Raw genomic sequence first — 14,534 nt, 5'->3', positions numbered from 1 at the left:
AATAGTCCAGGGCTCTCCTTAAGCAATGGCACAGTGTTTGCTGTGCCATCACGCAGATTGGCAAATTTAGTGTGTCCCTTTATGTTTTCCTGGGAAATTTTTTTTTTTTTTTCATGTCTTTACAAGTTTTGGATTTTTTCCCGGTGTCAGGAGCTCAGCATTGCCCTGACACCGGACCGTAAGCGCAGGCCGGTCAGTCCTCAGTCAGTCAATGTGCATGTGAACTTGAGCACAGCCTGTGGAAAAACTGAGCTCTGGAGTTCAGCTTTTCCACAAAAGCACATTGATAATCTGCTCTGCGCCCTCTTGATGTAAACTCTGATCAAATCCAAATAAAGGCGGTTTTTGAATAAACTTGATTGACTTCAAGTGCACGTACAGTGAAGCGCAGCCAGAGGACCAAACTGTGTTTTTAAAATAGACAAACACACTGCTTTGCTTTAAATGCGCAGTAAGTCTATTTCAGATAATCAGCATGGACCCTCTTTCTCTTAAAAGGTTTTATTTTATTCTGTGTGTCATGTTGGAAAGCGGTAGCTTTTGGTGCTACATTGATTAGCTTTTACATGGCTTTTGTGCATGCTCCAGTCTTCTTCTGTTTTTTCTGAGGATGTTACAGCGCCACACACAGCCCTAGCATATGTACTACAATGTTAAACAAAGCGAAAGGCACAGAATTGTCTCAAAACATTTTTGTAATCGAATTATTAAGTTACTCGACTAATTCTTTCAGCCCTAGGCTGATCCCAGATAACATGGGCTAAATTGCATGGGCAATCCAAATGTTTGCACGTTGGGGTGGATAGAGTTTTGTGGGTGACTAACTGAGACTAATGGTCAGTTGAAAGTAGATGGTAATGTGATGCAGACAGGAGTTTGTCAACACAAACAAAACATTGTGGACTCAGTGTTTGCTACCCCTTGGTATGTAGATCACCTACTTTGGAGACTATATAGTTCTTGTCTAAATTTGCATATTCATAAGGACAAAGAGACGTTCCTTGTCCTTGCTTGTTCCTTGCTAACTTGACAGTATGTGGAAGATGTCTAGTATTTGTAACAAGTGTGTTTATCTTAAATTACTTAAGCAGTCATCACAGTTGAATATAACAACATACGTGTGACCACGTATATTGGTGTATTAATTCCAACCTTTAAAATGGTGACTGGACATTAGTCCTCTTTCTAAATTTTGTTTTAAAAATACATTATTTTCAGCTGAACACAGTTTTAAGAAGGTCTGAAATGTAGTGAAATCTATGTAGTGAATGATTTGTGTTGGTGTAGTAAATGCTTAACATTTTGGTGTTTCATGACATGCTTTCATTTTCTAAATAAATAGGTACAAAATGCACACCAAGATCCTCTGCTGAGGTGCATATGCAGAAATAGTAACTCAAATATAAAGAAAAAGCATAGCACACTCAAAATATTGATGTCCTGCCGCTGTTTATTTCATAATAACGTTTCGGCCAAAGGCCTTCGTCAGATTGCAGCTTCACTGCAATCACTTGGTCACTTGGGATCACTTGGGAACAACTGAAGCTGCAATCTGATGAAGGCCTTTGGCCGAAACGTTATTATGAAATAAAACAGCGGCAGGACATCAATATTTTGAGTGTGCTATGCTTTTTCTTTGTTTTCATTTTCTGTCAAAGAAATGGCCTGAAGGTCTGTTGTTCACTGTCTTCACCTGCAGGTTTCTTCCTGGCAGCTCACAAGGCTGCGATGCTTTCTTCGCCACAAGATGACTCTGATATCGCCATCCATCCTGAAGAAATATGGCATTCCTTTTGATAGGGTGAGTGAAAATTGCTCGTTACATGATGCATAGTAACAGCTTATTCATTCCACTGGAGAAGTCTGACGTAATGGAATAGCAGTTATTCTTAATAAATGACAGTGATTGGAAAAAATCTGTTTTTCTCAGAAGAGCAAGAAACAAATTTTGATTGACAATCAACATGATTCACTTGAATAATGAGGTGATTGGCTCAGCTTTGACATGGTAATAAACCATTGGCTGAGCTAATAACACGGGTAATGATTTTTTTTTCTGTCACTAAAAATTATGCACCACTTAAATTTCTTGACCTTTCTGTTTATTGTTCTATGAATATTCAGTAAGCTGTAAAAACCCTCACACTGTGCAAAAATGAAGACAATTTGGAGTGCGGGGAAAAGTGAATCAGGCATATAAAGTTATCTGCTGCCATAAGAGAGTTGCCCCCTACTCAGTCTATCTTTTCACTTCCCCTCAGGGTGTCATTATCACAGTGAACATCTCACTTGTTACATACGTACTTCTCCTGATTCATGTGCAAAAATAAAACTTTCTTACCCTCTTGAGAGGAAAAAAAAAAAAGACCTGATATCTGAACCTGTGCCTTAAGGTGAGTAACTTAATCTCTCATTCTCAGCCTCTACCCCAGTTTCTACCCTCACGTCTGTCACCTTGTCTGCCTTGATGAGTCTCTTGATTGCTTCACAATAAAGTTGATAACCACGACAGTGACTATACACTGTTGAAGGTTCAGGGCATGACTTCACTTGTCCTCTTTTGTAAATTTTCTCTAACTAACTGTAAGCTTGTGGGAAGACAGTAAAACAGCAGCAGTGTTCAGATGAAGTAAGCTTGCAAAAAAAAAAGCCATAAAAGTTGACAAAACTATTCTCTTTTCGCTGTGAAGTTGGACTTCTTTATCTATTAAGCCTAATGCAGTGCCCGTCACATGTCCAGAGTAGCATCGTGTGCTATCTCATTTATGTCGAAAAAAGAAAAATTAAAGTTCACAACAAAGGTTTGATCTATGCTGTTTTATGCCTTTTATGGATAAATATACATATATTGCCCCCCCCCTCTTTTGAACAGGTAACCCAGAATGAAGGGGAGTTTATGGTTACCTTTCCTTACGGCTACCACGCTGGCTTCAACCATGGTTTTAACTGTGCTGAGTCTACAAATTTTGCCACCCTGCGGTGGGTGGACTATGGAAAAGTGGCCGCTCTGGTGAGTTAGTTGCGGTGTGAGTTGAGATATAGATAGAGAGATATAGAGATAGATAGATAGAATGTTGAATTTGTCTCAGAATAATCCTGTGCTTTGCTGAAACTGTGCAACAGTTTGCTTTACATATTAATTTCAACTCCATCTGTCCTTAAAAAAAAAACAACACAGATGTGTAAAGCACAGATTTTTCATGGCAGGGCTATTGTCACCATCGCAGTGACTGTGCCCATCCTGCAAAATATTCAGAATGTTCCACTACTTGCTATCTGTTTTGAATTGTTGCTATTTTCAGTGGTGCAGCTTCTGTTGTCGCTCAGAATATTCATGATTGCATAGCCTGGTATACACTGCCTGCTACAGTCTGAGGTGAAGGCATCAGTCGATGTCAGCTGTGTTTTTCCCAAAAATCCTCAACTGATGTTTGCATCTGGTTTATCAATTTAAAACAAACAAACAACAAAAACAAACAAACAAAGGTTTTCACCAGGTAATTTAAACAGTTGATTTGTTTTTAATAGTATTGGCGGTTCCTACGTGCAGAAGGTGATCAAACAGTGGCAAAGGCTTGGCATGATTTAAAACAAAATTCTACAAAAACAAAAAAAAAAAACCAAATATTCTACATATCAAATATCCTCTGGAAAAGGTTGTCAAAGCATTAAATTACATTGAAAATAGAACTATCCCATGGTTTTACAAGACTATCATGTTGAGTATTTTGTTGTTCATTTTGTTCTTCATCTCCTGTTTGTTGTTTTTGTACAATTATGCACTAGGCTGTAATAAAATTTTAATATTTTGAAATTTCCCTTTTTGCTTTTTCTTCCTAACTCCATTTAATTTTCTTGTTCGGCTCCATCCTGTGTGTGTGTGTGTGTGTGTGTGTGTGTGTGTGTGTGTGTGTGTGTGTGTGTGTGTGTGTGTGTGTGTGTGTGTGTGTGTGTGTGTGTGTGTGTGTGTGTGTGTGTGTGTGTGTGTGTGTGTGTGTGTGTGTGTGTGTGTGTGTGTGTGTTGGCCAGTTTGCAGAAGAACAGTCTCCAATCCTTCACTTGCTCATTTTGAGTCTTCCTTCTTCTTTGCTCATGTCCTTTTGTAATTTATGAATCAACAGTTGAGGTTGATTGGGTGCTCATGAGCACCCAATCCAGTGCTCATGGAGGCATCTCTGCTACTTGTCCTGTGATAAATTAATCCCATGAATTCCTCTGCACTTAAGTAGTCGATGTCTTCTCATCCTTTAAGATTAAATATCTGATTTACATTTGTTGGTACAGCAAGTGGTAAATGTTGAAAATGTTTTACTTTTCATGAGAAGTGCCATTGTGATGCCCGGTTGCTTTGCTCACAGCTGAAAGTGGTGAAAGTTTCTGTCACCTCTAATTTTAAACAGTGTAACATCTGGTTTGCTACCTGTTGCTCATAGCCAACATATGAAATCTCTGTAGATTTTATGTCCTCCTCCTGTGAGCACAGTATGCAAGACACCATGTTCAGTTCTGCATTTGCATTTTAATGAGGATGAAATTACTTAAACTGTGAACGCTAACTCATAATCATTAGGTGGAAGGCTGCACTGTTTGCAAAACTCTCATATAATTTATTCCGGTGGACCAATGAATTTTGTCCCTAATAATCAAAATCCATTAAAACAGACAAAATCCCCCCTGTATATAAAACGGCCAAAATCTGTGATTTGTATAAAACTGCGGAAACCTGTTATATGTATGTAACTGATTGGCTACAGTCAGGACGCACCGAACGATCTACAGGGAATTCCCAGCACCAGTTAAGTTTATGTGTTTCCTTGATTTAAATGCCTGACCTTGAATAGCTGCCTGCCTCGTTTAATGAATGGTGTGTCGCCAACTGAACTGTCCCCCCTAAAAATTGGTCTGCCCTGCCTTCACTGCGCATGCGTCATTTCGGACCACAGCAACATCATTTCTGAGCGTCAGCAGCGGAGCACCACTTATCACCTAGTTTCTGCTTAAAACTGCACTGCAGTCATCTATCTCAGCGATAAATGTCTGAAGCTTTTGTATAACAATCATTTCCACATAAATTCAGCATTATTTCACAATAAAAGATGGGGGACCGATGAGAGCCCCACAGCAGCACGTCTTGAGTCTGATGTGCTGCTGCGCCTACGTCATTTCGGAGCGTTGGTCGCGATTCACTGATCATCGCCACATTTCTGCATTTGATCCATAATCGAAATGTAATCGTGTGCATTGCAAAAACTTTTAAAATATGAGGGGAAGGGAATGAGTGAAATCAGAAAAGTGACAAATTGCAGCCCTTTGCGGCCTACATTATTTAGCAGTTGCCTGGGTTCACAACCACACAGAGGGCTCTGATCTGAAGCGGTTTGGTTTGTCACACCCAGGCATATGTGTGAAACTTAACACTATATTAATGTCCAGGCAGCAAGCAGCATTTTGCTAATAATCGCCGGCCCTGAATTAGTTGCTGGGTCTGAGCATGGTTTGAAAAAATAAATGCCTGGGCTTTTAATCAAAGAAATGCAGTACCCACTTTCCCCGAATCAGCGAGTGTCAGTGCTGAACTTCATTTCATACCTCTGTTACTGGCTACGTCCAGACTGCTTTGTCTGGTATATGGGAGGGGGTTTTTTAATGAAAATATATTGCGATCGGACAGGATGTTTTGTCAGATGTGAGTGAAAATCCATATGGTGTTTATTACATGGAAAACCATGCAGAAGCATTGGGACTTTTGCTTTTATTTCGTGAGTACGAATATCCAGTATATACGATGGCGGTTTCAATGAGTTTTACTGTATAAATAAATGGAAAGGGTATAACTGTAATCTTAAATTTATCATCAAGCCTTTAAAGCAAGTGGAACATTTTTTGTCTTGTAGCTGCTGGTCACCTCAGTCTCTAACCTCTTGTCATTCTAGGCACTTGGCACATCCGTCGTTCATCCCCCAGGTGCCTGTTTTATGTGGCTGCAACACTTGGGCTTCATTAGAAACCCAAGTACTCTTAAGGGCTCAGAACACGTTTTTATTTTTGTGAAGTTCCATGCATCATCACATGAATTTCCCTCTTAATTATGTTTTGACAAACAAAGTAGATCCGCCCCACTTCTTGAGCCTACCAGAAAAATATTTCATAACCCATAAACAGTTTATTAAAATGGGTAATTATACTGAATTTAAAATGGAAAAATGGCCCATGTTTGTATTTTTTTTTTTCTTGGTTCCCACCATGTTGATGTTTTGTTTTCAGTAAAAGTTTCACAACTATAACAGTCACCAGCAGCAGTACTCACTTTCTCTCCTCTGCCCTGCCACTTCTCACTCCCTTCACTCGACACCATATTTTAATGTTTCCCTCTGTCAAGGTGTGTCGATGAGATGTAGTCAGGATATTGTTTTTCTGTGGAGGGCGAGCTGCCGTGTTTCCAGTAATTGAACATAAGACTCTTGGCTCAACTCAGGAAAAATAATCAGACTACGGCACAAAGAAAATGTGAAATGTTATATTTTCATTGCCATCAACTGCCTCTATTTGTTCTCCACATGGTTTCGTCACTCCATTTTCTTTCCTCTATTACAAACCTCTTTCTATAACTTTTTTTATGCTGGAGTTGTCTTTGATAGCACTGGGGATTCACTTAATAGCTCTCTTACCATAATGCCTGCTGAATGGTTATTGACCTGTAATCTCATTGCATTTGTAGATTCATGTTGAGGCCTGAATTGAAATATGGTGGTGATCAAGTAGTTTAATTTTAAATGAAACACATTCTTTTATCCTAATCTACCTTAATGACTCAGTCACTTTAAAAGTTGAGAGAATTTGATTGATTGTGAAGCCACAATATGGGACAAATTGTCAGCATTATCACTGTACTTAGAACACACTACTGTGCACTCAAAAACCTATCTAATGCAGAATTAATGTTGCTCTCTCATTTGGTTGTGGTTGCCAGTTTTGAGTCTGAGTGAAGTCATTATCTTTCTTAACTTAAAAATCAAAGTGGGATATAAATATATGCATTTAGGGCTGAAATGATTCCTCGAATAATTGGAGTAATTTGATTACTAAAATGTTTCGAGGCAAATTTCTCTGCTGCGAGGCTTCGTTTAATTCACTATTATGTGCGCAATACATGCACAGCACGCCGTAACGCGTATGCAAAGCGCGGAATGCAAAATAGAGATGGACGGAGATGAAAACTGTGAGCGTCAGGGAGCTCAAAATAACCCACAGAGAAAACGTCACTGTCGAAAGTGTGGGACCATTATCAATTAAACCAAAAGCAAAACACAGTACAGTGTGTGTACTGCAAAATGGAATTAGCTTTCCATAACATCACTTCTTCCATGCTACAGCACCTGAGCTGACAACGTCCACTGTATGCTCCGTGCCTGCCAAACAGACCCAGTAGATAAAGTTAATGTCACATTCACAAAAGTATTTAATTTAGATTAGTGATTGCAAGTAGGATGGGTATCGTTAAGAATCGATAAATTATTCGTTATTCAGTTGTGCCGGCATTATCTGGTGGTCGGAGATGGCGCTGACCGCTTGTCATGACGAAAACACATTTGTTTTTGTCTTGTGAACGCTCCGCTGAGGAAATGAGATTAGTCTGACTATTTACCCAGATTGACAACAAATGAGTAAAGTAAGTAATTTTATGCACCCTTTTTTTTGCGGCATTTTGTGAATGCAGAAATGCTCTCCCCTGATATTAAATAAATACACCCTTACACTCTGCTGAGGAAACGAGATTAGCTGCCCAATCGGTGGGTCAGAGTCCAACGATTTAGCCAGACTGACAACAAATATGAGTAAAGTAAGTACCTTTGTGCATTTTTTTTTGTGGTATGTGTTCCGACCTCAAAACGCACTATTGTGACATAAACCAAACGTACCCTCTCTTCTTCTGTGGCGTTTAATGGCAGCCGGCTTTCTTATTGTTGCATTGCTGCCACCTTCTGCATCAGTCCATTATAGCAGTACTAAATCCTCTCGTCCAGTGTCTTTCAAGTATTTAAAAGGCCAACAGTTCCCCCTCCCACTTTAATTTAATCTTTATTTAACCAGGTTAGTCCCATTGAGATCAAGATCTCTTTTGCAAGGGAGAACTGGACAATGATAAAGTTTCTAATTCACCTAACCTGCTAGTCCTATGTCTAAAATACTTTGAACAGAAACTTCTTTCAGGCCTAATATGGCAATATGTTTTAAGTTTTTTTTTTTTTTTTTGTAAACTTTTTTTGTCATCTTGAAAATTGATCCAGAATATGCCAATGCCACTTAAATGGACTCCCTTTCTTTCTTTAAAGAAGCACCTACCAGTTAAATTATGCCACCAATGTCTGCCAATAAAAGTTTATTTTTTTATGGGAAGTTGAATTGGTTGTTCATTAAATGGACTTATCATTTTCTCTGTCAGCTATAGCTGTTAAATTAAGCTTAAGTAAATTAATCAAATTAAATACATTTTTTATCCGAATACTTGATTAATCGATAGAATAATCAATAGCTGCAGCCCTATATGCATTTGTTGTTGTAACTAAATCAACTTAAAATCTACTGGTGTTAATACTTTCTAAATGTCAGATTACGAGCCTAGTGGCATGAAACTAACAAAACTGACTGTCTTCACGGTCGTCCAGGACATCTATGTAAAGGCTTACTGGCATAACGGTGTCCTGCATAGAGAATGAAGCGGGGTGCTACCTTCTGTGTGTTGTAATCAGAGCTTTTCTCCACCTTGTTTTAAGTGCCACACTGTAGGGATGTGAATCGTTCAACAACTCACGATTCAATTCGATTCCGATTCTTGGGGTGACGATTCGATTCAGAATCGATTTTCGATTCAAAGAGCTCTGAGAAATAGTTATATTATTTAAAAATGTTTGTTTAAGAAAATGCAGCTTTACAAGGTTAATCAAGTGATTCTAGATGTAAATTTATTCATCTGCTTTGCTCGTTCAGTTTAGCGACGTGCTGGTCAGTAGTCGGCAGCGACCGCTGCTCCCCTCTTTTAGCTGCGGGTGATGACGTAGCATGTGGGCTTGCTGATTTGAAGTGTTTCCGAAGTACATGACTTTCATTTTGCAGATTTTGCACACTGCATAAGTCATGTCAAGCTCCTTCTTACGCAGCAAATAATAAAATCCAAAATGCGCCCAAACATTTGCCTTCAGCAAAGACGGTGCTGGCTGAATTAGCTCTTCATCCGTCATGCTAAGCTACAGCCACTGAACTCTGCAGCTCACGAGTGTTTGAAGCACGCCGGCCCCCTCCCCCTCGTGGGGACGCTGTAGTACGGAAGCCGTTGCCTGACAAACAGTACACGCAGCGAGTAAGTAAGAAAATGTTTTAAAAAATGCTTTTTAAAAATCGATTCTTGGACATTTTGGATTGATTCAGAATCGTAATAAATAAGAATTGCGATTCGGACGTGAATCGATTTTTTTTTTTTTTTTTTTCCGACACCCCTACCACACTGATTGTATGTGCATATTTAGTGCAAGAACCTACCAAGAACATAGTCAAGACTAGATTAAACAAAGGTCAGATGGAGAGGTTTTTCAAGCTTCAAAAGTGCTCTAACTGGTGTTTCTTGATGCAGCAGAGGTAAGGTTGGGGATAAATGGTGATGTTTTGATTTGAGATGCTGGTGCAACACCTTGTGATAGTGAATAGTTTATAGTGCCTTAAAGTTGGACACTAATGTATACAATCCAGTTAAGATGTCTTTCCTATGAGTGAGTTCTCACATTAAGTATAGACTCAGTGACACAAGTTTGGTAGACTGCATTCTACAGTTTACTGCTACTTATAAAAAGTGTCATGTAGACTTGAGTGTAGCTTTGAGTGTCCATAATGCTTCAGAAACGCCTTTCCATTAGGATCCAATGTCACGGTGTATTAAAAGCTCAGCGTTTGCCTATCACACCTGCTCTCCATGTGGACATGCGGAGTGATCATCCCCTTGTGGCAGATTATCCTCTAAAAATTACCTTAATGGTTTTGGTGTTAATGCTAATTGTGTTGCAGGAACTTTGTTTTTGGTTACTGTGGGTACAGGTTTTGTTTCTAGCACTCCTTGCAGCCTTCCCATGCTCTAACATCCAGTGTTTGTGTTTCTTCTCTCTGCTGTCCTGTTTCCAGTGTTCCTGCCGTAAGGACATGGTGAAGATATCCATGGATGTGTTTGTACGTTGTCTGCAACCAGAGCGGTATGAGTTGTGGAAACAGGGAAAGGACACCACAGTGGTGGACCATCTCAAGCCCACTGAGCTTACCAGCCCAGAACTGGAGCGCTGGAAAGAGCACCGTGTCACCTATCGAGCCAACCTCCTGCGGAGGTGAGAGCTCATCCTACGTTGTCTCACTCTGGGTGAACTTTTGTGTCTGTGTTTATAATTTGCTGACCCAAAAGTATGAAATCTCTTTGTGCGTTCTTGTATAAAATTTGATATTAACGTGACTTCACCACCCAGGGCCATGCAGAAGATGAAGCAGTATCGCCGTCTGAAGACTGAAGAGATGAAGGTACTGTCAGAGGAGGGAATTGAGCTGAATGCTGCTGAGTACCAGCTTCAGGTGGAAGAGCGTGAATCCCAGCGAAGGCGGGAGAGAGAAGAGCGTTTAGCCAGAGAGGCTATGATGACCCTGGAGGCCATGGAGCATGAGGAGCAGCAGGCTGCTGAGGCTGCTGCTGCTGCTAAAGTTGCAGTTTTAGGAGGTGAGCAGAATGAGCAGTTGGGGATGATTTACAAATCAACAGACATCCTCAGTCGTGACACCACAATGAACAAAGGTTACCTGAATGAATTGATGATAATAAAAATGTTAGTGATATGCTGCAGTCACCAGAGCTCAACCCTTTGGAACACTCATGATAGATTTTGGAAGAAAGTTTTAAACGGTCCCACAACCTGTTCTTGGATAAGATGGTGAGTGTGAGTGAGTGAGTGTTTGTGTTTTAAGTGGTTCTTTCCACTGTTAATATTAAAATCCAAAGAGGATGGAAGTATGCAGTTCCAGTCCTCAAGTACAGCTGTAGGACTTATTCCAAGATACACAGACACTGATAAAGACCAATAATGTTGTGATGTGTAGCAGTTTTGGGCTTTTTGATGAACCATAAGTCATTATGAAATGAGTAATGGAAATGTGGGCAGCACGGTGGATTAGTGGTTAGCACTGTTGCCTCAGAGCAAGAAGGTCATAGGATTGATTCCCACCTGTGGCCTCTTGGTGTGGAGTTCTTGCATGTTCTCTCTGTGTTTGCGTGGTTTCCCTCCAGGTGTTCCGGCTTCCTACCACATCCAAAGATATGCAGGTTAGGTGGATTGGAAACTTTAAATTGTCCGTCGGTGTGTGTGTGGGTGTGAATGTATTTGTCTATATGTGGCCATGCGACAGACTGGCGTCGTGTCCAGGGTGTACCACGCACCATGCCCAATGATTGCTGGAATAGGCTCCAGTCTCTGTGGCCCTTAATTGGAGTAAGCAGTTGAAGATGAGTGAGTGTAATGGCAGTCTGTTAATTACAGAATGCATTGCAAATCCTCCCAAGCCTCTAATTAAACAAATCCCTTTACAACTGTTGCATCTAATGCCACAGATTCTGGATTTAAAAAAGATTTAATTGACATGAAAATAAGTGGATTTAATGTCTAATGTGCAAGACTCAGATTAAATGATAATATAATCAAGAATTTAGGGCCATTAGTGTGGTTTATAATTTAAGTACAACCTTGTTTTGATTTTTAAAATGCAATAGCGACACTCAAATGTTTGATAAAATTTCACATAATATAATATAGTGTAAGCATAAAGCATTTTGTCTTGAAGTTAAAAATTTTTGATGAAAGGAAGCCGTTCAAATACCGATATTTTTGATATTTTCTGCAGTATAAGTTGCACCTGTTCAAAAAATGTGTTTTGAAGAGGGGAAAAATATGTATACAAGTCACACCAGAGTATAAGTCACACACTTTGGTCTAGTATCAGCTATTTAATTTCAGATTTTTGTTGCAAGTCACAGAGTATACGTTGCAGGACCTATAACACTAGTTAAAACTACATCATATACTCTGGAAAATATGGTTATCTGAAATATGTAATCTGTATTTGCTAGGATGACTCTTTGGCACAACAGCACAAAAAGGTAAAACATGTCAAGATTGCTTTGCGAAGAAAAAACCTTACCCAAATTTGACAACAATAATCATACTATCAATATAGTTTGTAAAGCCCAGTTTTGATGGAACATTTCAAATTATTTCCGTTAATTACTTAGCCATTGAGCCGCTTTCTGAACCTTTCCTCCCTTTCCTTTCTGTTTACCAGCACAAGATCCTGAAGCTGAATTACAGGACTTAACAGAAGACATGGACACAAAGAAGCAGAAAAAGCAAAAGAAAAGTGTAAATTTCCAGCATCCCATGACTGGTTTTGAGGAAGCATTTGAACAATTTGCAACATCCATCAGCAGCAGTTCAAAGGCTGTTTCAGATGGTTCAAAAACCTCAAGTGAGAGTGACGTTACAGCAGATGTCAAAATGGATGTGAATCCTGCCCAGGTAAGATCCTTTAGGACCTCAGTGCTGATGAGTTTTGTCCAGTGAATTTTTGCAATGACTGGCAAAATGTTTGTCCTGCCACTGTGTGTGTGTGTGTGTGTGTGTGTGTGTGTGTGTGTGTGTGTGTGTGTGTGTGTGTGTGTGTGTGTGTGTGTGTGTGTGTGTGTGTGTGTGTGTGTGTGTGTGTGTGTGTGTGTGTGTGTGTGTGTGTGTGTGTGTGTGGCGGAAGGGGGTGGTGGTGGAGAGTTTTCAGTGTAGTAACTCATTGACAACATAAACTGAAGAAAAATATAAACGCAACACTTGTTTTTGGTCCCATTTTTCATGAGCTGAACTCAAAGATCTAACACATTTTCTATATACACAAAAGACCCATTTCTCTCATATTGTTCACAATTGTGTCTCAAACGGTTAGTGAGCACTTCTCCTTAGACAGCATGATTATTGAACAGGTGTGCCTTAGGCTGGCCACAATAAAAGGCTACTCTGGAATGTTCAGTTTTATCACACAGCACAATGCCATAGATGTTGCACATTTTGAGGGAGTGTGCAATTGGCATGCTGACTGCAGGAATGTCCACCAGAGCTGTTGCCTGTGAAGTGAATGTTCTTTTGTCTAGCCATAAGCCATCTCCATAGGCGCTTCAGAGAATTTCTCAGTGCATCCAACCTGCCTCACAACCGCAGATAGCATGTAACCACACCAGCCCAGGACCTCCACATCCAGCATGTTCACCTCTAAGATTGTCTGAGACCAGCCACCCGGACAGCTGCTGCAACAATCGGTTTACAGAACCAAATCATGTTTGCACAAATTGTCAGAAACCGTCTCAGGGAAGCTCATCTGCATGCTTGTCATCCTCATTGGGGTCTCGACCTGACTGCAGTTGATCTTTGTCATAACAGACTTGAGTGGGCAAATGCACACATTCGATGGCATCTGGCTGCTCATTAATTCTATGCGAAGGAGATGTGTTGCACTGCGTGAGACAAATGGTGGGTGGTCACACCAGATACTGACTGGCCCCCCCCCAAGTGAAACTGCACATTTCAAAACTGCCAGCTGCAGTAATCATGCTGTCTAATCAGCATCTTGATATGCCACACCTGTGAGGTAGGATGGCTTATCTCGGCAAAGAAGTGCTCACTAACAGATTTAGACAGATTTGTGAACAATATTTCCAAGAAAAGTGCTGTGCGTTTTTTAAGTGTAAGTTGAACAGTTGTAACTCCTGTGGAGTAGATAAGCCAATTATATTTCAGTTCCACATATTTTCATATTAATGAATAGAAAATAATACTTCTTATACTTCAACATATTGCAGTTCATCTGTTGCAAATAAAAAAAAAAAACGCTTGTGGTGATATTTGTTTTTTTGGTTTTGAAAGGGTAGCATGTTTAACTTTTGTGCTTATTTTGATTTTAATTAGGCATACTACTCTAAGGTGAAGATGCCAACCGAAGTTAAAAAGAGTCGCCGTCACCCCCCTCAGCAAGCCTCCCATGCAATCGCCTCTGTCTATTGTTAAGCAAGATCCAGCCGCTGAGACAGGTGTGTGGTTGTAAATCTGTCATTTCTTCCTCCAACCATTCATTGCCATTGACTATTGATTGACCAGGTGATGGTTGTGTACTTTGTGGCCAAACAGATGCTGGACATGGTGGAGTGTAACTAACTATATTCATTAATGAATTTAAATTTTTTAATGTTAATTGAATGCATTTTGGTTGTAAAGTTGAGATTAAAACTTGATATGTCCATAAACAGCAGTCTAAATTCCAAAGGTATTTAGTTAACAGCGATGTAAACTAAATGCAGTAAATCTTCATATTTCAGAAACTGGACACCATTTTTGTCTTGATTAGTGAGCTGAGGAAAACAAACTGAGAAACAAATATCCCAGTACAGATGTTAAAATCTACACCGCTAGACTTCACCA

At 39.9% G+C, this 14,534-nt stretch overlaps 1 protein-coding gene across 1 annotated transcript in view; it reads left to right on the top strand.

The window, feature by feature from the left end:
- The window catches only part of kdm4b (lysine (K)-specific demethylase 4B), a 169,569-nt gene that overhangs the window by 85,427 nt on the left and 69,608 nt on the right, over positions 1 to 14,534 (top strand). The window contains 5 exon segments of the mRNA XM_034179170.1: positions 10,171 to 10,367; positions 10,503 to 10,747; positions 12,361 to 12,593; positions 14,025 to 14,078; positions 14,080 to 14,146. Coding sequence (XP_034035061.1) covers positions 10,171 to 10,367; positions 10,503 to 10,747; positions 12,361 to 12,593; positions 14,025 to 14,078; positions 14,080 to 14,146 — 796 coding nt within the window.

This window comes from Thalassophryne amazonica, chromosome 10 (assembly GCF_902500255.1).
Source record: "Thalassophryne amazonica chromosome 10, fThaAma1.1, whole genome shotgun sequence".
Lineage (NCBI taxonomy): Eukaryota > Metazoa > Chordata > Actinopteri > Batrachoidiformes > Batrachoididae > Thalassophryne > Thalassophryne amazonica.
The sequence above is the reverse complement of the archived record's forward strand: the minus strand, read 5'-3'. Positions and strand labels throughout refer to the sequence as shown.